We start from the raw sequence: 24,645 nt of genomic DNA, 5'->3' as shown, positions 1-24,645 counted from the left end.
GAGTGACTGAACTGAATCGAATGTGCCAAGTGTGGAAAGGAAAAGGAAAAGTTCTGAAAGATGCAGGTAGATGTAGGAATAATGAGGAACAAACCTTAGGTAAAAGATATGTTGTAAGAGTGGAACTTTTTAGAGCTTTGGAAATAAAATAAATATTTGTACGTTATACAAAGAAATGTATATTTCATACAAATATATGTTCAGTTACATTTCAAATATTTAAGGTATTTTAGAAAATACATTTAATGGTTTAAAATTGGAATTTCAGCCAATTAAAATAATCTTGTAGTAATATTTTAGACAGTGTAGAATGAGGAGGCAATATAGAAAGTTAGGGGATCAGTTACAGGACGCAGATGCCCTTTAAGAAATCTGAAGACCTGTGTTTGACTCATTTTGCCCCTCTTGGCCTTGGGACTTTAAACAAGTGATTTAATCACTCTGTACTCCAAAGTCCTCATCAGTTAGCTGGGGGCTAATAACCTCTATTAAGGAGTATTGCATGCATTAAATGGAATAACATAAGACTTTCTTCACATGCAGGAGCACAGAGTGGGGTACTCAGAATTTTTATTGAACATAAAGACTTTGTCTCCATTTTAGCATACACAGCAGAAGAAGGTAATAGCAAAGAAAGGGATAGTAGACGGCAGGAATAATTGTGGCAGTGAACTTAATTGTGCTAGGGAACCCTGTTAATGGGAAGCACATCAACAAGAGTCACAGGGGAATGCAGAGAATGTGTGATGTGGGTGGACGAAGCCTTGGCTATCAGAGCTGATCCAGTCATGGCAGAACTTGTCAGGGCAGCCTCAGCGAGTCTGCTGGTGTGAATGCAGGTGCGAGATAGAGGCAGAGCAGATCATATAGGAGATGGGTGGTGCAGCACGTGGGAAGCCGTTTCAATGGAAGGCTAGGAAAGAATGGATGAGAGTGTGGTTGCTATCGGAATGTTAGTTCACTAACAAAGAGAGTTGAACAGTCTCTCTGTAGTGCTGGTGGCCATGCTGAGAGATGCCTTTGAAGAGGACACTTAGATGTGTCCACAAACTTAGAAGTTTGGAGAGTGATGGTTTACATAAGGCAGCCCTTCTCTGATTCACCCCTTTTCAGGCCCCTCGCTTTAATCACTCAGCAGCTTGGCGAGACCAGATACGTCATATCATTCTAATGACAAAAGGAACGGACTGCTGCTGTTGCTCTTGACTCGGAGAGGCTGCCTGTACGCTCCAGCTGCAGAGCAGCGTTGGATTTCGGAGAAGGTCTTGGTAGTCGGTTTGCAAATGGAATTAGAGAGCCAGAATATCACTCTACAAGTTGTCGTTATAAACAAGAAAGAGTTAATGTGTTCCAACCATGAAGATAATTAGTTAACTGTGGTCTGAAAGAGTTATAAAGACTGTTTATTTTGGGACATGAACTCGTTTAAAGAGAGAGAGAGGGAAAGTTAAGGCCACATTAGGTATTCTACTTATTCTTTATGCCTCAAGTGAATAAATATCCTGAAATCGACATACCAAGTAACTAAAATAAGTGTCTTGAACAGTAGTCTTCCCAGCAGAAATGTTTATTAAACACCAGAGGACTAATTGGTTTACAATTAAATAGCAAATAACTTACTTTGAATTCCCACATGATCTATTTCTATATTTATTTTAAAAACGGAATTTTAAGTTCTAATACTGTATCATGTTTCTTTCACAGATGTTTTCTCTCAAATATAATTAAGTATAAATTCCTGTAACCTGAGCGCATTCTCATTATGATTTTTGCTCAAGTCCTGACTTCATGGATGATTTATGACCGTTATACGCTACAATGAGCAATCGAAAACTTCCAAAAGATTTGGCAGAGTATAGAGATAACATACACGTATTTTTCATATCTAGTCACAAATATTTACCAACATGGCTTTCTGTTCCACATTTAGGCATTTTGACTGCAGTCGCGTATTTTACAGTGTGTCAAATGGTGAGCAGCAAAGGGAAAAAAAATCTGTTATCTTTGCTTCTGTATGCCCCAGGAAATCAAAAGATGTACACATTTAGAAATGAGTTGATAATGTTTTTTCCTTTTTTGGTTAGAGAGTTTTAAGCAGATCCACACACAGACATACACACATGTACACACACACAATTTAACTTTTTTTATTCCTTTGGTTTGTTTTCAGATGTAAGCATGGACCAAGGCATAGATGTTGCAAACACTATGAGGATAATTGCATCTCTTATTGCATTAAAGTAAGTATATAAAATCTAATAACCACAGGGAATGTGTATGGAAAGAACTTATTTATTAAAACATAATTTCAAAGTAAATGGAAAAATTGACAGTAATTGCTATAATTCTTTGCATTTGACTTGCCGAGTAAGATACTTCTGAAAAATAGGTGACGATTTAGCTTTTAGGATTCACTTACCAGATCTTTTGTTAAATAATTTTGAAATTGGCTTGCTTATTTAATGTAAAACAAAATATTCGGTTGGCCAAAAAGCTTGTTCAGATTTTCTGTACCGTCTTGTAGGAAAACTCGAACGAACCTTTTGGCCAACCCAAAAGAAGGTGAAGCAGCAACAACAAAAACGACCGAGAAATCAAGTCATTAAAACTAGTAAATGCTTTGCAGTGTATCCTCATTAGAATACATCTGAGAACAAAGCCCTGGGCCGTGCTGTGCGCTAGGGGCTCAGCAGCCACGCACATAGGCTACCCAGTCTGGGACAGTGGCATTTGCTTTTGGACTTGTGAAGCTGTTACATTTTTTTAAGGCATGAAGGTAACTGGAGCATGTCCACAGTTGTTCTACATTAAGAAGTTAGTTATGCCCACTGGCATAAATTCCCCGCTCCCTAATATATGAGTGTACCAGAGCAGAGATCCCCACCCCCACCCCCGGCCCCCATCCCCTGCCGACCACAGCCCACTCCCCCCGATCCCCACCGACTCTGGGAAGGAAGTGTTGTCACTGCGGTTAGTCTGGCACAGGTGGTACCATCTGCTGCAAGTTCTTTAGTTCTGGACGGTGCTCTCACAATCCTGACGCTGTACAAAATTTATGTTCTTTGTCACAACATCTAATCCCCGCCTTATGGATGATGAGAGGAGCAGAGCTGTACAGCACCTCAAAAGACAGCCTCCTGATGGTCCCCCTCGGGAGGGACTGTATCGCATTGGTGCCTGTGAATGTGAGTGCCTGTGGCTTGGTGTTGATGGTGGCACTCAGCCAAGCCAACACTTACCTTTAAAATCCTCAAAGATGGAAGCAGGGGTAAAAGCGGTAGAGTATTTTTTCCATCAGGCAGTAATTTCTGCTCCACTCCTTCCAAATCTGATTTCCTGCCCCATTTTTAAAGTGGCAAAAAATAAAAAGAAAAAAGAAAGGAAAGGAATGTTGCCGGCAGCCTCGGAGTCTGCCAGCTCCATGAGAGTGTTATTATTCCCTCCAACTCGAGGGAATTCTACTCTAGGGGGCAGATTTCAGGAGGGAGACTAAGAAAAGTATTCTGACTAAATTAGAGGTATGTGAAATTTTGGGGAGAGGAGAGATGATTTTTTTTTAATTATATGAGAAAGTTAGTGAGAATTACTGACTTATGATAAAAAGTAGTCATTCTTTCAAATGTGTACCAGTACTATAAACTTTCTAATATGTATGTACATTGTAATTAATATTATGTCCGTGAATGTAAAATTGTTTGGAGATTTGTGGGTGAGGAATTTATCCCACAAGTATAGTTAAATATTCTGACAGTGCACCTCATTATTCCATGGGCTCAGTTGCCCCTCCTGTTAAATCAGTCCCCTGAGTAAACACTCACATGAATTACATTCCCCCAAGCTCACTGTACTCCATTCACACTAACTCTTGGTTGATGCCTGTCAGTCTCTTTTTTGGCTCTGTGCGTTTTTGTCCAAGCTATCTGAAATGTCTTTCTCCTGCTAGTTCCTTCTCTTTTGTGTCTGTTGAAACGTCAAGTCCTTAGTAGTCTTCCCTTACCAGTAATCTAATGTAGGTTGTCCTTTTAATATCTCATCCAGTGGCGCCTGATTATTTCCTTCACAACACTTTTTGTATTCTGTAATTATGTTTGTTTACATATTTTCTCTTCTTCTGATGGGCATGGAAGCTCCATGAAGGCAGGACTTTTGTGTCCCCTTCGCTGCTGTGTCCCCAGCATCGAATGTAATCTTTGGCACACAAGAGGCATTCACTGAACCTTTCCTGAATACATGAAAGGGTGAATAGATGGAGGGATAATCGATCTCTTGAAAATAGCATGAAATGATTGAACATAAGTGTGATCTTTGAACCCTCAGGTTAATATTACGAGATTACCAATGACAAGATATAAGTGTGATCACTTCATGAATTAACCAAGGACTGAGCAGTTTCAGTTAAACAAATGTGTGATAATTCATACTAATTGATTGGACAATTTAATTTTCATGTTTTAACCAGGTATTAGGTAGCTTCAGATAAATTGATGACTGTTTATTCATAGTAATTCAGAATTTTTCTAAAAGAAGGCTGCTATCCAAAAAATACAAACCTGGTCTTTGGAACTTAGCAGCAAACACTAAGAATGTCGACGTTTTTCCATTCCAGTGGGGGTGAAAGAGAAGTGTTATAGGAGATCCATATTATAGTGTATTGGTCAAATCATGTTTAAAATACTTTTAAAAATAACATTTTGTTTCAAGATGACTGAAATTTTTCAGTCTCTCAGTATTAGGTGACCTCAAACTTCATTTTCCTAAGTACTGAAATGAAATTGACCAACATTATCATCCTCTCCCTTCCCTTTTACACTATAAATAGTTGTAGGTAATATGGGGAAATGGTGACAGGAAATGTGGATTTATAGCAAATTTGCTTTTTCAAATTTTGTTTAGTTTACCTTAAAGGTACCATTCCCTGGAAATGCTTTAGTCTGACACATTGAGCACAGAAATTAAAACCTGGCTAGATTTCATTATTTTCCTGGAAAATTCTTTAAACTTGATCATTTAAATTTCTGTTAAAATTTCCAAAAGCATTTCGTTTTGTTAACTGTTTTTTGTGCTTTTTTGGATTTTTTTTTTTTTTTTGGAATTTCAGTGCTTTTGTTTCTAAAACTCATTTGTGGTTTAGGGATTTTAAATCCCAGTTATTGTCAACAGAATGTCAAGAAGTAGAAGTCTGGTACATAGACAGTCTTAGCCAGTGCTTGGGAAACTTTTTAAGTCTTGGTAAATCGTAGAAAGTATATCCACTGCAAGCTCTCGTGATTATTTTTAAGGTAATTCTTTTAAAACTGTTTGAGGTTTTAGGACTTAGTTTTGAAAATGGCTACTAGATAAGCTTAAAATTTTTAGTGCCATTTTGATTCTGTGACAGTGAAGTTTATACCTATCAGACTTAAGAATTTGGTTATAAATCAGACTTTGCTCCCAATTTTCTCCAGGGTTTCATCAGAATGTTTAGCGTGGGATACTTGATCCAGTGCTGCCTCCGAATTCCCTCTGCATTTAGGCATCTGTTTACACAGCCATCCCGGCTACTTTCTCTCTTCTACAATAAAGAAAACTTCCAGCTCGGAGCTTTTCTGGGCTCTTTTGTTAGCATATACAAGGTAAGCCTTTTAACAAATAGCATAGCATCACCAACGCAATGGACACGAGTTCGAGTAAGCTCCGGGAGTTGGTGATGGACAGGGAGGCCTGGGGTGCTGCAGTCCCTGGGGTCACAAAGAATTGGACACGACTGAGCAACTGAACTGAACTGATTGTTAAAATGAGATAACAGCCTTAACTCATCTGTCACTTTTCTTAACACTTCTTTCTGTAGTATTCATAAATATCACCAGATATACATAATACATTGGGAATAGAAGTTGGGGACATTTTGTCTTTTAAAGCTTGAAAGTTTGGATATATTATATTTATTCATGATATTAAAGACTTTTCAAAAACTCCTTTTTTTTCAATAATGTAATCACTGAGAAATTATGAACTTCCTAATATTTCTAACGTCAAAAGTGATATTAATACACCTGGCCTGCGTGTTTTTCTTAATAACATTTACTACCTAAGTATTAATTTAAACATCTTCAGACCCTTCTAGCTGATATCAACCCTTGATAAAACCAGTAAGAGTTTTCAGGCATAACTTATATAAATAATGAGTTATTTTCCATCTCCCTCCCAATCACTTGTTCTACTACACTCTCTCAAATAAACAAAGTTAATGTTCTTCCACCTCTTTCTACATGTTCCTGTAAATGTACCCACACATATATAATAAGCACACACCTAAACACATATACATGGATCATCTGTGACACAGTAAGTACTCTGCAGTTTGAAGTAATGGCCTTTTGTTTATTGGGAATCACTGATATGTAAATTATATTACTGACATTTTATTAAACATCTAAAATTTATATTCTAAATTTAAATGGTAAAGTGTGTTAACTAAGGTTGAGCTGTCTGCATATGCGTGCACACACACAAGTATAGACACAGTTGTTTAAAAGAAACTGCTGTGAAAAATTGAATTCTGGAATTATTTTGTATAAGATGGTTATGTATCATTTTATGTAATTACCTGTAAAAGGTAAATATGCTGCTGCTAAGTTGCTTCAGTCATGTCCGACTCTGTGTGACCCCATAGATAGCAGCCCACCAGGCTCCCCCGTCCCTGCGATTCTCCAGGCAAGAACACTGGAGTGGGTTACCACTTCCTTCTCCAATGCATGAAAGTGAGAAGTGAAAGTGAAGCTGTTCAGTCGTGTCTGACCCTCAGCAACCCCATGGACTGCAGCCCTCCAGGCTCCTCTATCCGTGGGATTTTCCAGGCAAGAACACTGGAGTGGGGTGCCATTGCCTTCTCCAAAAGCAGTCATAGACAATATATAAATGAATGAGCATGGCTGTATTCCAATAAAACTTAATCACACTGTATTAGAATTTCATATAATTTTCATGCACAAAATATTTTTTATTTACTTTTATCCCTTGAGATATGCAAAAACATTCTTAGCTTATGAGCCATACAGAAATAGATGGCAGGCTAGATTTGGCTAGTGGGTCATAGTTTTCTGACCACTGCTTTAGAGAGTTGATTCATTTTTATAGCAATTCTAGGTCAAAAAGGCCTTCTCATGTGGCACTAGTGGCAAAGAACCCACCTGCCAACCTAGGAGACAGAAGAGATGCAAGTTTGATCCCTGGGTAGGGAAGATCCCCTGGAAGAGGGCACAGCAACCCACTCCAGTATTCTTGCCTGGAGAATCCCTGTAGCCTGGAGGGCTACAGTCCATGGGGTCTCAAAGAGTCAGACGTGACTGAAACGACTTAGCACAGCACAAGATAAGAAAAACATGTCTTCTATTAATAAGTTAATGAGTTGACCTTCATTTTACCATTTCCAGAGCTCTTCATTTCTTTTTTTAATCTAATTTTTTTTGTGGTATCTTATACCTTATTTAATTTAAATAAGATCACCAATTTGCCTCCAAGGCCAGCTGATGACTCACCCATTACAGATGTTACATGCAGTTTTTCTCTTAGAACTGAAACAACTGAAGGAATTGTATTTTCTTCTTGATACAGGGTACTAGTTGCTTCCTGCGCTGGGTCAGAAATCTGGATGATGAACTGCATGCCATTATAGCTGGTAAAAAGTATAATATATATATTATAAAATATATATGATATACATATATTATCACATCAATCTATGATAGGAGTGAAGCAGAAATGGTTTTCAAATTCATCTGATTTCCTTGTATCTTCCTTTTTCTAATAGAATTCCCATCAAGGCACTAGCATTAATATTTTGTACTTGTGAAGTTGAACATACCAAGGCTCTCTTGCCATATGATGTTTTGAGTTGGCAACATAATGACTTGGGTTTCTGTCCTGCGACAGGCCAGAAATTCTAGGGAATGTGTCACAAAAGAACATAAAATATTAATAAGTGACTAATGATTTCTTACAAGCATTTTTATTTTACCATTGGCAGCTGACATGTTTTTAAATAATTTTTTAAGGAACTCAAGTAATGTTATAAACATAAAAACTAAACATTTTTGGTAAGCTCAGTGTATTTTATTACTTAAGCCGACTAGATGATTTTTCAGATGTTTTTAGTGATGTCCCTGCTATTAGTATTCCAGACCTCCCACCACCTTGCCTTTCCATTTATAGAATGAAAGCAATGGAGAGAAGTGTGGTGACAGCACTAAGTATGGTTTGAGCTCTTAGGACAATAAATGAAAGAATATTTCCGCTTAAAATGAGACTGATACTAGTAGCCTTTAAAAATTGTTATATTTGGTAAGACCACTGCTGTTTTTAAAAGTTTAATTTAAAATGTGAGGTTTCTTATGGTATCAGAACTGTGGTTCCTAATTCTGAAGGTCAATTTTTAAGTTTAAAAAAATATGATAAAGAAGAATTCACCCCATTTTCATATCATTGCTTGTACTACTGTCCTCGATTTTGTTATAGCAAAAGTCAGTGCTAAATCCATTATTTCCTATTTAAGTCAATTAACGTTTCTGAGTGACGTAATAACAAAGAAGTACTTTTGAGTTATGATCGATTTTGCCTTATTTATTATTGTTTCAGGATTTTTGGCAGGAGTATCAATGATGTTTTATAAAAGCACAACAATTTCCATGTATTTAGCTTCCAAATTGGTAGAGGTAAGCAAACATTTTTATGTATATACAGCCAAATGATATAGAGCCTTTTAGCTACTTCAGCAACAATATATATCCCAGTTTCAAAAGCAAATTCTAACCTTATGAAAGTGAATCTTTATGAATCTTTACAAAGCCAGTTTTCCTATTTCTTCTTTTTTTCTCTGTGTCATTTTCAAATATACACAAGCATAGGAAGAATAACGTGATAATCCTCATGTGCCCGTCATATAGCTTCAACACTTCACAGCATTGGGCCAGTCTCCTTTCATCTATACTGCTCCAAATCCCCAGGTACCAAATTATTTTAAAACAAATCCCAGACATCAAGTCACTCCATTCATAAACAACTCAGGAGAAAGAGTCCTTGAAAAATAAAACTAAAGGATAAAGACTCTTTAAAAACAAACAAATCAAAAGTGCCATCAGGGTATAAACAAAATGCATATCACCCATTTTAGAAGTCTGCTAATTCTTCAATATTATCGTTATCCAATTAGAACTTACACTTTCAATATTACCTCACACCTATCTTTTGTAGTCCCTTTGTTTTAATTGGAGTTACTTTTATGTTAAAATGCTGTATTACTGTATAATGAATATTAAGTAAAAATCACCTGTGTAGGTAACTTCTTTGAAAAAATTATTTTATGTTCTTTATTTCATGGACCACTCATATCTTCTTAAACCCCCCTCCAACCTGTTGAAACACCATTCTGTCTTGGTCATCTTTCCCCTTTTCTTATTAGTTTCACTTTAGCATTCCCACAATCCAGAAAACCCATCTCCATGAATTATCCCATTTCTGGCCATATAGATGTGCTGGGAATCCCTCATAAATACCCTGCATGTTCACCCTGTCCGTTAGCCCTGATTTTCCTCTCTTACTTAGTTGTTGATCCGAGACCTCTTGGAAGATCGCACTTTTATAAGTGTGGTCAGCAGGCTAACATTGGTCCATGAACTGCACATTACCAGTTCATGACAAAGAAAGGATAGAAATTGAGAGGAAGCATTTGGAAACTTTAACAGCACCTGAATAGAGTAATTTGTTTTTTGAATATAACAGTAAAAATTTAGTTCAACTTTGTGTTTAAATTTTTTTTCCAATAATTCATTTTTATTATAAAAGCATCAGGCCATGACAACTAGAAATTTGTTTTTTAAGAAGTGGTTCTTATGTTTGAGAAGCAGTACTCAGTGTAGTCATTTCTGAAATTCTCTTTGGTCCTTTGTCCTAGACAGAGTAGTTGCTCTTTCCTCTGGGGAGACAACATATATTATATATTAATATGTACACATACATATATACATGATAGACATAAATATACATACATACACATGTGATGGTCTGCAACCTAATCTGTATAGATATCTTGATTAGAGTGCATTAGTATTTGTTATGCACTAACCAGGTTTACACCAGTACATGTTTAATGAATGAATAAATGAAGGAAAAGTAAGAAGTCAGGAAATCCCTGGAGTAACAGGCAAATTTGGCCTTGGAGTACAGAATGAAGCAGGGCAAAGGCTAATAGAGTTTTGCCAAGAGAACGCACTGGTCATAGCAAACACCCTCTTCCAACAACACAAGAGAAGACTCTACACATGGACATCACCAGATGGTCATTACCGAAATCAGATTGATTATATTCTTTGCAGCCAAAGATGGAGAAGCTCTATACAGTCAGCAAAAACAAGACCGGGAGCTGACTGTGGCTCAGATCATGAACTCCTTATTGCCAAATTCAGACTTAAATTGAAGAAAGTAGGGAAACCACTAGACCATTCAGGTATGACCTAAATCAAATCCCTTATGATTATATGGTGGAAGTGACAGATTCAAGGGATTAGATCTGATAGACAGAGCACCTGATGAACTTTGGGTGGAGGTTTCGGACATTATACAGGAGACAGGGATCAAGACCATCCCCAAGAAAAAGAAATGCAAAAAAGCAAAATGGCTGTCTGAGGAGGCATTACAAGTAGCTGTGGAAAGAAGGGAAGTGAAAAGCAAAGGAGAAAAGGAAAGATATGCCCATTTGAATGCAGAGTTCCAAAGAGTAGCAAGGAGAGATAAGAAAGCCTTCCTCAGTGATCAGTGCAAAGAAACAGAGGAAAAAATAGAATGGGAAAGACTAGAGATCTTTCTAGACAAAGATGGGCACAATAAAGGACAGAAATGGTATGGACCTAACAGAAACAGAAGACATTAAGAAAAGGCGACAAGAATACACAGAAGAACTATACAAAAAAGATCTTCATGACCCAAATAATCATGATGGTGTGGTCACTCACCTAGAGCCAGACATCCTGGAATGTGAAGTCAAGTGGGCCTTAGGAAACATCACCACGAACAAAGCAAGTGGAGGTGATGGAATTCCAGTTGAGCTATTTCAAATCCTGAAAGATGATGCTGTGAAAGTGCTGCCCTCAATTTGCCAGCAAATTTGGAAGACTCAGCAGTGGCCACAGAACTGAAAAAGGTCAGTTTTCATTCCAATCCCAAAGAAAGGCAATGCCAAAGAATGCTCAAACTACCACACAATTGCACTCATCTCACACGCTAGTAAAGTAATGCTCAAAGTTATCCAAGCCAGGCTTCAACAGTACTTGAACTTGAAGTACGTGAACTTCCAGATGTTCAAGCTGGTTTTAGAAAACGCAGAGGAACCAGAGATCAAGTTCCTAACATCCACTGGATTATGAAAAAAGCAAGAGAGTTCCAGAAAAACATCTACTTCTGCTTTATTGACTATGCCAAAGCCTTTGACTGTGTGGATCACCACAAACTGTGGAAAATTCTGAAAGAGATGGGAATACCAGACCACCTGACCTGCCTCTTGAGAAACCTATATGCAGGTCAGTGAAGCAACAGTTAGAACTGAACATGGAACAGCAGACTGGTTCCAAATTGGGAAAGGAGTACATCAAGGCTGTATATTGTCACCCTGCTTATTTAACTTACATGCAGAGTACATCATGAGAAACACTGGGCTGGAAGAAGCACAAGCTGGAATCAGGATTGCTGGGAGAAATATCAATAACCTCAGATATACAGATGACACCACCCTTATGGCAGAAAGCGAAGAAGCACTAAAGAACTTCTTGATGAAAGTGAAAGAGGAGAGTGAAAAAGTTGGCTTAAAACTGAACATTCAGAAAACTAAGATCATGGCATTGGTCCCATCACTTCATGGCAAATAGATGGGGAAACAGTGACAGACTTTATTTTGTTAGGCTCCAAAATCACTGCAGATGGTGATTGCAGCCATGAAATTAAAAGACACTTGCTCCTTGGAAGGAAAGTTATGACCAACCTAGACAGCTTATTAAAAAGCAGAGACATTACTTTACCAACAAAGGTCTGTCTAGTCAAGGCTGCAGTTTTTCCAGTAGTTGTGTATGGATGTGACAGTTGGACTATAAAGAAAGCTGAGGACTGAAGAATTGATGCTTTTGAACTGTGGTGTTGGAGAAGACTCTTGAGAGTCCCTTGGACTGCAAGGAGATCAGCCAGTCCATCCTAAAGGAAATCAGTCTTGAATATTCATTGAAAGGACAGATGTTGAAACTGAAACTCCAATACTTTGGCCACTTGACGCGAAGAACTGACTCATTGGAAAAGATCCTGATGCTGGGAAAGATTGAGGGCAGGAGGAGAAGGGGATGACAGAGGATGAGATGGTTGGATGGCATCACCGACTCAATGGGCATGAGTTTGGGTAAACTCCAGGGGTTGGTGATGGACAGGGAAGCCTGGTGTGCTGCAGTCTGTGGGGTCACAAAGAGTCAGATACAACTGAGTGACTGAACTGAACTAAATGAATAGATCTGACAGAGAAGGGAAGACTTGGATGCTGTACAGAAAGCACTGAAGAATACATGACATGAAAGAGGTAGAAATCAGGTGCTGTTGAATTTCACAGAAACGTGTTATTACTGGCATCTTGGGGCTGGGGTGAGGGGCTGAGGGAAAGGAAACAGCTGACACTTAACTCTGTCAGGGAAGATATACCTGTAATTTGAGCTCTGGAAGGAGTGTTAGGATTTTGAAAGGTAGAAAAAGTAGTTGTAGATAAGGAACGCCTTGCTCCACTTTGTTGTTAATGCTATTTAAAGTTGTTTTCCTTATAAATCTCCCATTATGCTTGTTTTGCAGACAATGTATTTCAAAGGCATTGAAGCAGGAAAGGTGCCCTATTTTCCCCATGCAGACACTATCATCTATTCCATCTCTACAGCGATTTGCTTCCAGGCAGTAAGTATAGCTTTTTGAAATGAGAAATAGAATTATTTCTGTTTCTAATGTGTATTAAACCAATGAGGGGAAAAGAAAGGCCTAGAAGCATTTCCATTTTTTACACTGTATGCTTTTTTGTCTTATTAGCAAGATAGCTGACAAGTATCCAATCACTAAACATGTTAACTTAGTGGGCCAGGTCATGTTTTACGAACACAACCATTTTAGGTTTCAATGGAGTACAGTTTTTTAGGAAAATTATCACTCCAGTATCTTGGCTAGAATGCCCTCACTTAATTTTACTTCTGGAAAAACAGATCCCATGGACATAAATAAGAATAATTGCATTTCCTCAACATTACTCAAGCAGTGAGGACAGGGATAGAGTCTAGTTTAATAAAAGCATTGTTCAGTCTCTTCAAGTTCTATAATCACCATTATTGATGTTAATGATCTTAGGACTTCTGCAGAGTTTTGGGGATAGCTTTTATTTGCACTTTCTCGCGATAATCCTTCCAGGTTGGTAAACTCATTATAATTAGTGAAGTGCCAGCTATCTAATGGATATCTAGTAAATGCTTCCTAATAATAATGACTGTTAACTCAATCATTATTTCATGTACAATATTTTTGTTTGAAGGCATATTTACAAAGATTCTAGAAAGTCAACTTACACTTTTTTTTCGCTGTCGGGGTATTTTTTTTTTTTTTTAACACAATGAGCGATAAAAATAGAGATAAAAGTATTCTATTGCCTAAGACGGATAGTGTTTGCTGTTCACTAAAAAAAGTCTCGAATAATTTTAGGCTGTCATGGAAGTTCAGACCTTACGACCATCTTACTGGAAGTTCCTTTTAAGACTCACCAAGGGCAGGTAAGATATCTATGAGATATTGTAACTGATTATGCTGCTGCTGCTGCTGCTGCTAAGTTGCTTCAGTCGTGTCCGACTCTGTGCGACCCCATAGATGGCAGCCCACCAGGCTCCCCCGTCCCTGGGATTCTCCAGGCAAGAACACTGGAGTGGGTTGCCATTTCCTTCTCCAATGCATGAAAGTGAAAAAATAAAGTGAAGTCGCTCAGTCGTGTCCGACTCTTCCCGATCCCATGGACTGCAGCCTACCAGGCTCCTCCATCCATGGGATTTTCCAGGCAAGAGTACTGGAGTGGGGTGCCATAACTGATCATAAAAAAAAAACAATTACCACAAAAAAGATTTTGAATCTTTTTGTCTACTTGAGGGAGTACTCTTTGGTAAGGTAGCTATCTAGGTGTAAAACAAATTTGAACTAAAATTCAATAAGAATAACATGGGATGTTTCTTTTTGTTTAAAAATACTAAACAGATTCATTAGAAATCCTGTCTAAACAATAGACTGATGTCCATTTGGGAAAAATAACGAAAAATAATCACATTCTTTTACCTGATTTTTGTAAGCATATTTTTCTTTGCCTTTACTATCATGTTCTGTATTCGTGCTGGTGTTTGCATTTCCTGATTATAATCTAGTGAGAGGCAATGTAGCCTGATACACAGACTGTGAGTTTGGGAGTTGAACAAACCTGGGTGTGACCCCAGCACCAGTACCCTTTGCTGTGTCACTGGTTGGGAAAGTTGTTTACCCTCGTGAGCCTCAAGTTTCTTTCTCTCTACAGTGAAGCAATAATGCATACTTGTTATGGTTGTGGGAAAATCAATGTTTGTGGCAGCCCTTAGCACTTAGTAGGCACTCAGTAAATAGCATCTGCCATTGACTTTGCTGTCATTAATAGTAATAGTAGAAAACAGTTGTATAGCTCTGGCTGTGTCCCAGAAGTGGTTTTAAGATACACACATTAACACACACAACACACATATACATACATATGTGTTTAATGCTTTAAATAGCTCTGTGAGATAGGTACTAGGTACTGTTAATATCTTGGCGTTACTTGTGGGGAGACCGAGATGCGCACAGAGTTTAAGCACTTGCAGAATCACAAAGCTAGTAAAGGATGGAGCTCGGGTTGAGCCAGGCAGTCTGGCTGCAGAGTTCTTCCTCTTAGCCATGACACTGTGTAGTATTATTATTATTTAATCATTAAAATCTACATTATTAATCTATATTGTTATCATTTGATCATTTATTTCTTTGTCATTTATGTTTCTTTGCACATCAGTGAGTTTAACCCATTGATTATGTTGGAAGGGAACTTAGCGTTGGGAAGGAGCTAAAAGTCACATTTATGGGTTCTTGGAACAATGACACTGGCTAATGACTCAAAGCTAATTTCACCCTGGTATCTTCCCCAGAGAAGAAGAGCTTATAATCAGGCAGAGAGATGCAGAAGGTCCATCCTGCACATTAGCTGAATATGTGTCTTTTAAAAATTTCTTATCTTTTAGGTGATGGAGAAAGTGAGGGCATGTTTTTACTCTGTTGTGTGTATTAGAAATTTGAAAACCTATAAGCTGTTTCCTCTTCATTAAGTATTTGCACATTTGAATGTATTTTCTGTTGATTGTGAGACATTAAAATTTTAGTTATGGGAGGAATTACCTTTAATACCTTCGCTTGTCTGTAAATGTCAGCTCATTCATTATATATGTAGCTTCTTATCATTGTATTCATCCATTAATCAAGAAAATCACAATGAACCTATTTTTCTGTTTGACACAATCTAGAGGAAAGAGCTCTGGAAGGGTTTGAAATGATGGTGGTAATCTCTGGGGCTTCAGGTTTGGGGACTAGCATCTTTTCAAAGAAAACTTGAGACAGTGTATCTTGAAGAGTAGCAAAATGACTTTTCAATCTGCCACTGAGTCTCTTGCGGTGTCAGCTCTTCTGTCTTCCCATCCCATGAAAGATAAACGAAGCGAATCATCTTCTTTTACGACGTCATTGGGTACTCATTTCCTGTGTCCTTGTTTTACAGGTTTGCTGTCATGAACCGCAAAGTCCTTGATGTTTTTGGTACCGGCGCATCTAAAAACTTCCCGGACTTCACCCCTAGGTTGGACCCAAGATACACAACTGTAACGCCAGAGTTGCCCATCGAGTTTTCTTGAAGATTACTGTAACTTATTAATGTGACTTAATGTTTCATTATTTTGTCCTGGAGAGTTAATTATGCTGAACACAAAGAAGAGGACCCGAGCTTGAACTTCAGTGTTATTTCAATGAGGGATGCTCTTTTTTGTTTGATTTTCTTACCAATCAGAAATTCAGAAGCTTTTTAGCAAAGTGTTGCTTAATAATTAAGCTCCCTCTATAGCCAGAATCTCATTCTGGGTCATTGTAGTGGTTGAAATTATGATATATTATCGATTAAATTATGTCTACAAGCAATATTAAATAATCTATGTAGAAATGTAGTAACAAATAAGAGTATACTTAAAATGACTTTAAAAGATGTTTTAGTTCATTCCAATATAATTCTTGGTGGAAACTAAGAATATAGCTGCATTTTAAGATACAAAAGGATCACGGGTACATGGATTTGATCTGTATTTTTTTTTTTTAACTTTCGAATTAGTAGTGAAATGTTATGGGTAAGGAGTAACTCTTCACAGACAATGCTGCTTTATTTCATATAGAGCAATTTAATTGGAGAAAGTGGCCATTCTTGCTTCAGGGATGCAAAGACGGGTCTCATACTGTTTGGATAAAGGCTGTGGCATCTGTGGTTTCCTTCCACTGATACCTTCATATGTCCCCACGATCCGCTTAGCTGGGCTCTTTGGCAGCCCAGTGAACCTTATGTGTTAATGGTAGGTTAGAATCAGGTGGAAACTGACAAATCTGATACAGTTGAAATGTCTGTTTTAGTCTCTTATGGCAACGTTACACTTGAATATTTAAAAGCAAATGAAGTTATTTTTAAACCTCCTCCTATCGGTTCATTATGTTTGTTTTCATTTATAAGGACTGGATTCATCATAGCTAAGTTTGTATGCCATTGTCGATTTAGAAGGGATCAAATTCTATGGAACAAAAGTAGTTTGGGCAGGTTTGGCAGTTTGTTCCCTCAGCTGTTTCACTTGTTTGACAACTAAAAACATTCTGAAAATCCAGTGGTTGTGAAGAAATACATGTCATCACTAATTGGATGCAGATTCCCTAGCCTGTTTTTAAAAACTCATTATCATCATTTTTACTCCTGTTAGAGCAAGGAAGTGACAAAATGTAGTCACTGCTGATTGTGAGTTAGTTCAGGACCGTTTTGATTGAAATACCATCACTCTTTAGAGTTTTTCAGGGACAAGGTATTCTTTTCTAAGTTAATACAAGGCTGAAGTGGTTGTGAAATCTACAATTAATGTAACATATAGGGATAATGGTATATTTTTTTAAGCGTAATTTTATTGCTGAAAAGTCTTAGGCTGTTGTAAATTAATTATGTTCTATAGAATTATGTTCTAAATTCTACACAGTAGAACATGTGTTGCAACAAGAATTATAACCCAAACTTTAAATGCTTAATCCTCTGTATTAAATTTCATCAAGCCTTGTATGCTTCTGTTTGCATGTAATCCTAGTCTGGTTGTTATGGCAGATTGAAACCCAACAAAAAAGACAGGCTCTGGTACCATAGTATCAGAAAGAGCCATTTTAATTAGGCCAAAATTTTGCATTATGATTAACTTTAGGATGACTTGTCTGTTAGGCAGTACGGTTAAAGGATCCTTTTGGCTTCAGAATTCCACATTGATTAGTAAATTCAGTTTTAAGTTTTCATTCCCTGGAATCAAAATGATGATTGCTACTGTGTTTACCTTTAAAAACGAAGTATTACAGCAGTGAAGAAAGCACTGCTACTTGCATCTTATTTTCTCTATTCAGAAATTACGTTTATAGTATTTTTCCTGTCCAGTTAAACAGAAAACTTTTAAATCCATAAGTTGTTTTCATTCACAGTAAAAAAAAAAAAAAAAAAACTATGAAATTGAAAGACAAATTCTACTGAAATATGATGAGATTGTTTAGTAAAATTTTACTGGTCAAAAGGTACATTTCTATGATCTATCTTTTTTAACACAAGCTATGGTCATTTTTTATTTTATATAAAATGAAATAGCCATCATGAAGCAGAGTATAATAATGAATGTATAGCTGAAATGAACAGTTAACTAGTTTGCAGTGGTGAATAGAGAAGTACAATTTTATTTTATTGGGACAGGCTGCAAAGTATAGTTGTTCGAGCAGACACAAAGAAACTGTGTTTGTGTTCCTGAAGACAATCAAAATGAATGTCTTTCTACCTCTGACTAACCAAGTACTGATTGACACCTTGGCATCGTAAATAAAGTGAAATAGATGTCTCCATTCCACAATATGTTTTTTAGTCCAATTTATATGCTGAAGAAGTCCTATCTGTGCTAAGTTTCCTTCCACTAGACCTGAGTACATCAAACACTTAGTATGCCCTCTTAGTATTTGCTACATCTTTATGTAGACTGAAAAACAGAGCATTGGGGTGCTTAATAGGATTATGAGTGTTTCCTGTATTAATTAGCTATTTCCTGAATTAATAAAATCTTAGCATTAGTACCAACCAAGTAAAAAGAAAAGACAAGTTGCAGGATAACAGATTATCTCAAATCTGTCAGATTCTTACCCATTTTTCATCCAGTAGTTTAGTCCATTGTATTACCCATCTCTGAAAGAAAACCATGATTCAATTGTCTTTTTTAAAAACAAATTCTATGATTTCTCCTATAACCTATAAGCATCGTTATCTCTCAGTTGATGCCTAGTATACTTTTTGCTCTCATTTGTTCTTTAGTGAGTATTCATTTAATAGAGTTTTATCTTCTTTACTCTTTGCTCTCAGACTTTATAACTTACTTTCTTCTGGAACAGACTTGTCTTTCGTGAGGAAACCCAAATCAGTCACCCGTCACACAGTGTGTTCATGTTGAGCTTGCCTGAGTATTCATCTTCCTGTGGGTTTTGTCTAGCTAACAGCTCACTGATGAAATCATTTCTGCTTGCATTTTATCCCTGCCCCTTGTTTCTGAGCCCTCTGACAGTGCCTCGTTAAGGAGAATCAATTTCCTCTACCCTCAAGGAGTTTCATCCACTTGCTATGGCAAGCCCTTCTCGCAGTGGGGGTGAGGCAGCCCTGCGGCAAGGCAGAGAGGTGTGCCCGCGGGGAGCGTGGCCTTTGAATCAGCAGTCCCCAAGCCCTGGGAACCCTTGGACTCTCCCTGCGGTTTACTGTTTATTGATCCGGCCGTCTTGGCTGTGTCATGCGGGATCTGTTGCTGCGGTGTCCAGACTCTCATGTGGAACACAGGCTCCAGAGCAGGCCCGGTCGTTGAGGCGCCAGCTTAGCCGCTCTGCGGCCCGTGGGGTCTCAGTTCCCTGACGAGGGGTCGAACCTGCACGTGCCGCACTGCAGGGCGGATTGGTGACCACCGGACTACCCGGGAAGCCTGTCCCTGCGACTGGTTTTTACTTGGTTAAGTAAACACTCATTTCTGAACTGTGACTTTGCTAAGGTACACGATACACTTGATCTCCCCTAGCACCTCAACCTGTTGCTGCTTATTTCTTCCACAGTCATTTTCAGATAGACAGTTTAAGTAGTTGAAGATGTGTGACAAAGAAAAAGACGTAAGGAAAACAAAAAGAAATCACCTTTTCTGTGGGCCTGGGCTGAGGCTGGCCTGACTGTGTACGCCCAGGAGACTGTTCTTACTGTTGCCACAACCCTGTGCCTCCTCTTTATAGCCTGTTCCTGTTTGTGCTTTGGGGCTTCTCAGGTAGCTCAGTGGTAAAGAACCCGCCTGCCAGGGCAAGAGACACAGGTTCAGTCCCTGGGTTGGGAAGATTCCCTGGGTTGGGAAGATCCACTGGAGAAGAAAATGGCAACCCACTCCTGTATTCTTGTCTGGAAAATCCCATGGACAGAGGAGTCTGATGGGCTAAACTCCTGTGGGGATCACAGAGTCGGACACGACTTAATGACTAAACAACAGCAGATTAGTGTTTTAGCTGATTCTGTACTCCCTTCTCATGGAATTAGCAAGGAAAAGAGTGTGGGGGACTCGTGTGACTCTAAGATCAAGTGTTGGGGGTGCCTGTGGGCCCTGGGGTGGCGTGCACTTCCCTCCAGCTAGGACCTCAGAGTTAAGGCTGTGTTTTCTGTTTTAAGCTACAGCCTCAGGTGACTTTGTAAAGCCTCTGTAGTTATGAACGGGGTGGCTCAGGTGATAAAGAATCTGCCTGCAATTCAGGAGACGTGGGCTTCATCGTTGGGCTGGGAAGATCCCCTGGAGAAGGGAAAGGCTACTCACTCCAGTATTCTGGCCTGGAGAATCCCATGGACAGAGGAGCCTTGCGGGCTCTGGTGGCAGAGTCAGTCACTATTCACAGCTAACACTATAGTAGTGAAAGTGAAATCGCTCAGTCGTGTCCGACTCTTTGCGACCCCATGGACTGTAGCCTACCAGGCTCCTCTGTACATGGGATTTTCTAGGCGATAGTACTGGAGTGGATTGCCTTTTAGAGGTAACTACAAAAAAGTGAACCTGACGTTGATGTGTGGCTTCTGGAAGCAGAGGGGGACCAGAAGCGTGCCCGAGATGCAGAATGCGTCCTTGGACTGCAGCCGGGCAGCACACAGCCCGGAGCTTATAGCTGTGCCAAGTGAGAGTAGGTGCCCTCTTATATTGAGAGAAAAGTGAGTGACATTGAATTGGAGGGAAGAATTAATACCCAGAGGACTTCTCGCTCCTTGCTGTAGTCTGTCTGCCCGTCTTCACACCCCTGTCCCAGCTGTCTCCTTCCTCCTTCCAGCCTTGGAATTTTATGTCTGGCTTCATGTTACCACTCCCCACTCCTTGTCCCTGTGCCTCTCGCCTTTCTCTGCCGGTTGGTGTTACATTACAACCCTACTCCCTGAATATGGATGCTCGGTGGCTCCCTCGGGTGACAGCTGGTCAGGTGGGGGGCTCCGGAAGGATCGTGAAAATGGAGTAAATATTTCTTGGGATGGTGACTTCTGATATAGCTCTGCATTTGTTCGCAGGAGGGAATGGAGGGTAACTGTCCAGATGTGGAAAGAGACATAACCTCTGCATGTGAGACCTTTAAATCCAGGACAGTCCGTCCCCTCTAAACAACCTTGTAACAGCACCCAACTGTTGCTGTGGCTGCACAGAAGAGGCAGGAACTCATTTCCTCTTGCCTGTCACTTTATCTGTTTTCTTTCCACCCTTACCTCCTCCAAATGTGTCCTAAGTGAAATAATACACTGGGCTTTAACCTTTGTCTTTGCAGGCCCGAGAATCCCAGTCATCTCTCTCTCACACACACACCCCCCAACCTGGTCCACAGCAGAGGTCTCAGGCGAGGTATCGTTAGTACTTTTTCTCTAGATCGTAAGCACTGCCCCTTGCCTGTTCAGCCTTTAGTTCGCTGTGGGTATTCCCTCCCTGCACCCCCACCCCCCGCCTCCACCCCTGAAGCCTTCTGATCTTGTCAGAGAAGCCGGGGCTGCAGGCAGCGGGCTGCCTTCACACACCAGCCTCCCCACGGCCGGCTGGGGGCTCCAGGCCTGCACAGGCGGAGCCGTGTGCCCGTACTGGCTGAAGTCACCCAGGAGGAGCACTTCCCTCTGTCCTTTCACTTGACCCAGGCCATCCTTGAGGCCTCCTCCCTTAATATTTATTAAATGTCTTTCAGTCATCAGTTAACCCCCTCAGTGAATTTTCTTTCTGGGTTACATTGGCCCCACAAGAGGACCCTGTGGCTGTAGAGAAACGGGGTTGGTGCCCAAGGTCTAAGAAGGCTTGAAGCGTGAAGTAATCCTGTTGTTGGTAGTTAGGAGATGGGGCGCCAGAAGGGCCGTGTGAGGAGAGACGGCCAACACGCTTCAAGTCCCACCGCCCCCCCGCCTTCTTCCTTTACCTTCCTGAGCCTGGGCTTTACTGCCACAGCTTTGCCATTTTATTTCTTCAGTTTGAGTTCTCCAGGGGAAAAAAAAAACCAAAGTCCTTATTTTCCTGTTCGCTTCAGGGAAAGTTGAAGGTGAGACTGCTAAGCGCCTGAAGGAGTGCTGTGGAGGCTGTGAGGGAGAGAGGCACCTTCTCCCCCGTCTCCTCTCGGAAGTGAGCCAGAGGGGGTCTTCAAAGTGGGAGTGTTTAGAGGCAGGTCCCAGAGGCCCGCGTGACTGGTACATGCCCTGACAGACTTGGAAGAGTGAAGAGACACCGTCCATGAAGGGGGACGAAAGGGTTATTTCTCAGAATTTCCAAAGTACGTACCAGGTCTGCAGCATTAGTATAAATATAAACCTAACTGGAGGCCAGCGGTCCAACTAGCTATTGACTAACAAGTTCATTTGCTTCATCAAAGTATTCAGTGTCTGTGTCATGAATGACTGGGTGGTCTCGTGGTGCTTAAGAAAGGCAGCGGTTATGTCCTCATTAAGTTGCAAATGTATAAAGAGAGGTTTTATATGAATAAAACTTTTAGCTTCCTTTTTTTGAAATTTAATTTGTAGAGTAGGTAAAATCTACAGAACCGCAGGAGGAGACTCAATAGCATCTAGATTTGAAACTGCAGTTTGGGGAAGCCTGTCGTTCTTAGGAATAACAGTCAGATCCCTTTGAGACCTGAGAGGACGAAATAGATAAATCTACAAAACTAGAGGCATAATTGATCATCTGGGACTTCGCTTTCCTTTAGAACTCTTGTTTCATTAGAATTTGAATTAAAGTTCAAAACTAGATTGTAGTTATTGTTCATGGCTCATCCAGTGGTTGTTTAATCCTTTTTCCTTGCTGGGAACACTTAACTTTGTTGAAGGCAGCAATGTGCCCAGCTCCGGGGATGGATCATGATTTTTCGAGGCCTTTCGCGTTACTCCTTCTTGTCCAGATATGTTTCCAGCCTTTTCTCTGGGGATGATCAGGTGACCCAGTTGGGGCCAGTAAGATGTAATGGAAGATCTGGGGGAGGTCTTGGAGACCTTTTCTCCCCTGAATAAAGGAAAGCTCTTTTTAACTCCTTTTTTTTTTTTTTTTTCCTTGTTCATAACACTAGTTAAAGGGATCTGGATCTGTGGCAACCATCTTGCAAATATGAGGTGAAAAGGACAAAGATGGAAACCCACCATGTTAAAGATGTCAGAGCAGAAATAAAGAACCTGCCTCCCAGATGACATTCTTGAGCCCCTGACTCAGTGCCAGTAACCACATACCTCTGGGCATTCTGAGCAAACAGACCTTGAGATCTGGAGGCTCTGTCAGTGGAGGACTCTCTTGCTTTTCAGTTAAAAGCATTTCTGATTGACACATTCCAGTCCTGTATAGGTCAGACCTCAGAGCCATTGCCCAGTACATGCCTCCCTCCCTTGATTTAGAATGCTCTCTTTTCCTCCCCTGCTCCACATGTGCATGTATCCTGAAATATTCAGTCACCTCCTCCTTGAAAGTTTGCTGATCTTTTATCTCTGTCTTTCTGAAGCTAATACCACCCATAAAGCACATTCCATTTTCTAGTAGCTGTTGCACTCACCTGTTGCTGCTTTAGATTCTAGTGTGTATTCGAAAAGGACAGACATGGCTTATCCCCATTTCACTGCCTAAGTCAGGGCTCTCTAGAGGACGACGGGGAGGCGTTAAGGGTGGGAGGTAGTAGTCCCAGCAGCTGCCTATTGAATATATGCTGACAGTGCGGAGTCCGCAGACTAGAAAGCTACCCTTAGCCTTCCCTTTAAACGTCTGGGAAATGTTATCCTTACAAATGATTCTGTAAATGCTCCAGGAAATTGACTTCTGCTACCCTTCTAGCAGCTATCAGAGCCAGCTTGGCTTTAGGTCTTAGAGACATGATTTGTCATCTGTTTCATTTGTTTGCTTTTTCCTGACAGAGCTGGAATTCTGGATTGTTCCCCACTTTAAAAACTGCCAAGTCCAAACCAGAAGTAGACAGGGCTGGACACGAGGCTCTTCCTTCCCACTCATTTCACAGGGTAAAAAGTCACATTTATTCTTTGTGTCTGGCTTTTCAATAGTGTATTATGGTTATTTTTTTTTCCCTATGAGAGAGAGGATATTTGAGAGGAAAAAAGCTTGGAATCACTCTTACCAGTGCAGGCAGGGCCCTAACAAATAACTTCTTCTGATACTCATTTTCTTAAGCAGGAAAAGAAGAAAAGTAAACCATGTAAGTTGCCTCGTATTATAATAGATGTTTTATATTTCATTCAAACGTTACAACCTAATAATATATATTACTAGTTCTGTTTTACCAGTGAAAGAACTGGTAATTTGTCCAAAGTGGGAATACTAGAATTTGAGCTCAGATCTTCCAGTGTTGAAAGTTTTGTTTTGTTTTTCTCAGAACATAACAGAACCTCCCAAGAAGTGATATCTTCCACTCCCCTTTCTTAAAAGGAATCATTAACATTGCAGTAAAAATCTTGCCTCCAAAAATGGTTTTGACATTTACTTTCAGAACAGGAACTGGAAATACTCTCTCTCAAAAAATCTGAAAGACCTGCTACTGTGTATAAAACAACAGTTTTCATACATTGGAGCACAAGCAATGCAGGGCAGGGATCCCTCAGAGAAGGGAAATGAATCGAGTCCTGTGATGGCCCCAGCTGATGCCTGGAGAGAGACTCAAGATTGCAGCTCTGGCAGGGAGCAGCATGACAGAGCCCAGAGGGCTCCCTGAGCTGAGGAAACACACCTGGGAGTCCAGAGGGGCCCAAACGGA

General features: G+C 39.8%; 1 protein-coding gene across 2 annotated transcripts in view; it reads left to right on the top strand.

The window, feature by feature from the left end:
• TMEM135 (transmembrane protein 135) overlaps positions 1–18,262 on the top strand; it is a 289,014-nt gene extending 270,752 nt beyond the window's left edge. For both annotated transcript variants that reach the window (XM_070365068.1, XM_070365067.1), the window contains 7 exons: positions 2,171–2,240; positions 5,445–5,612; positions 7,594–7,657; positions 8,614–8,690; positions 12,850–12,948; positions 13,738–13,805; positions 15,848–18,262. In XM_070365068.1, the coding sequence (XP_070221169.1) occupies positions 2,171–2,240; positions 5,445–5,612; positions 7,594–7,657; positions 8,614–8,690; positions 12,850–12,948; positions 13,738–13,805; positions 15,848–15,980 (679 nt within the window). In that variant the 3' untranslated portion in view covers positions 15,981–18,262. The remainder of the gene's footprint in view (positions 1–2,170; positions 2,241–5,444; positions 5,613–7,593; positions 7,658–8,613; positions 8,691–12,849; positions 12,949–13,737; positions 13,806–15,847) is intronic.
• The last annotated feature ends 6,383 nt before the right edge of the window (positions 18,263–24,645 follow it).

This window comes from Bos mutus, chromosome 29 (assembly GCF_027580195.1).
Source record: "Bos mutus isolate GX-2022 chromosome 29, NWIPB_WYAK_1.1, whole genome shotgun sequence".
Taxonomy (NCBI): domain Eukaryota; kingdom Metazoa; phylum Chordata; class Mammalia; order Artiodactyla; family Bovidae; genus Bos; species Bos mutus.
The sequence above is the reverse complement of the archived record's forward strand: the minus strand, read 5'-3'. Positions and strand labels throughout refer to the sequence as shown.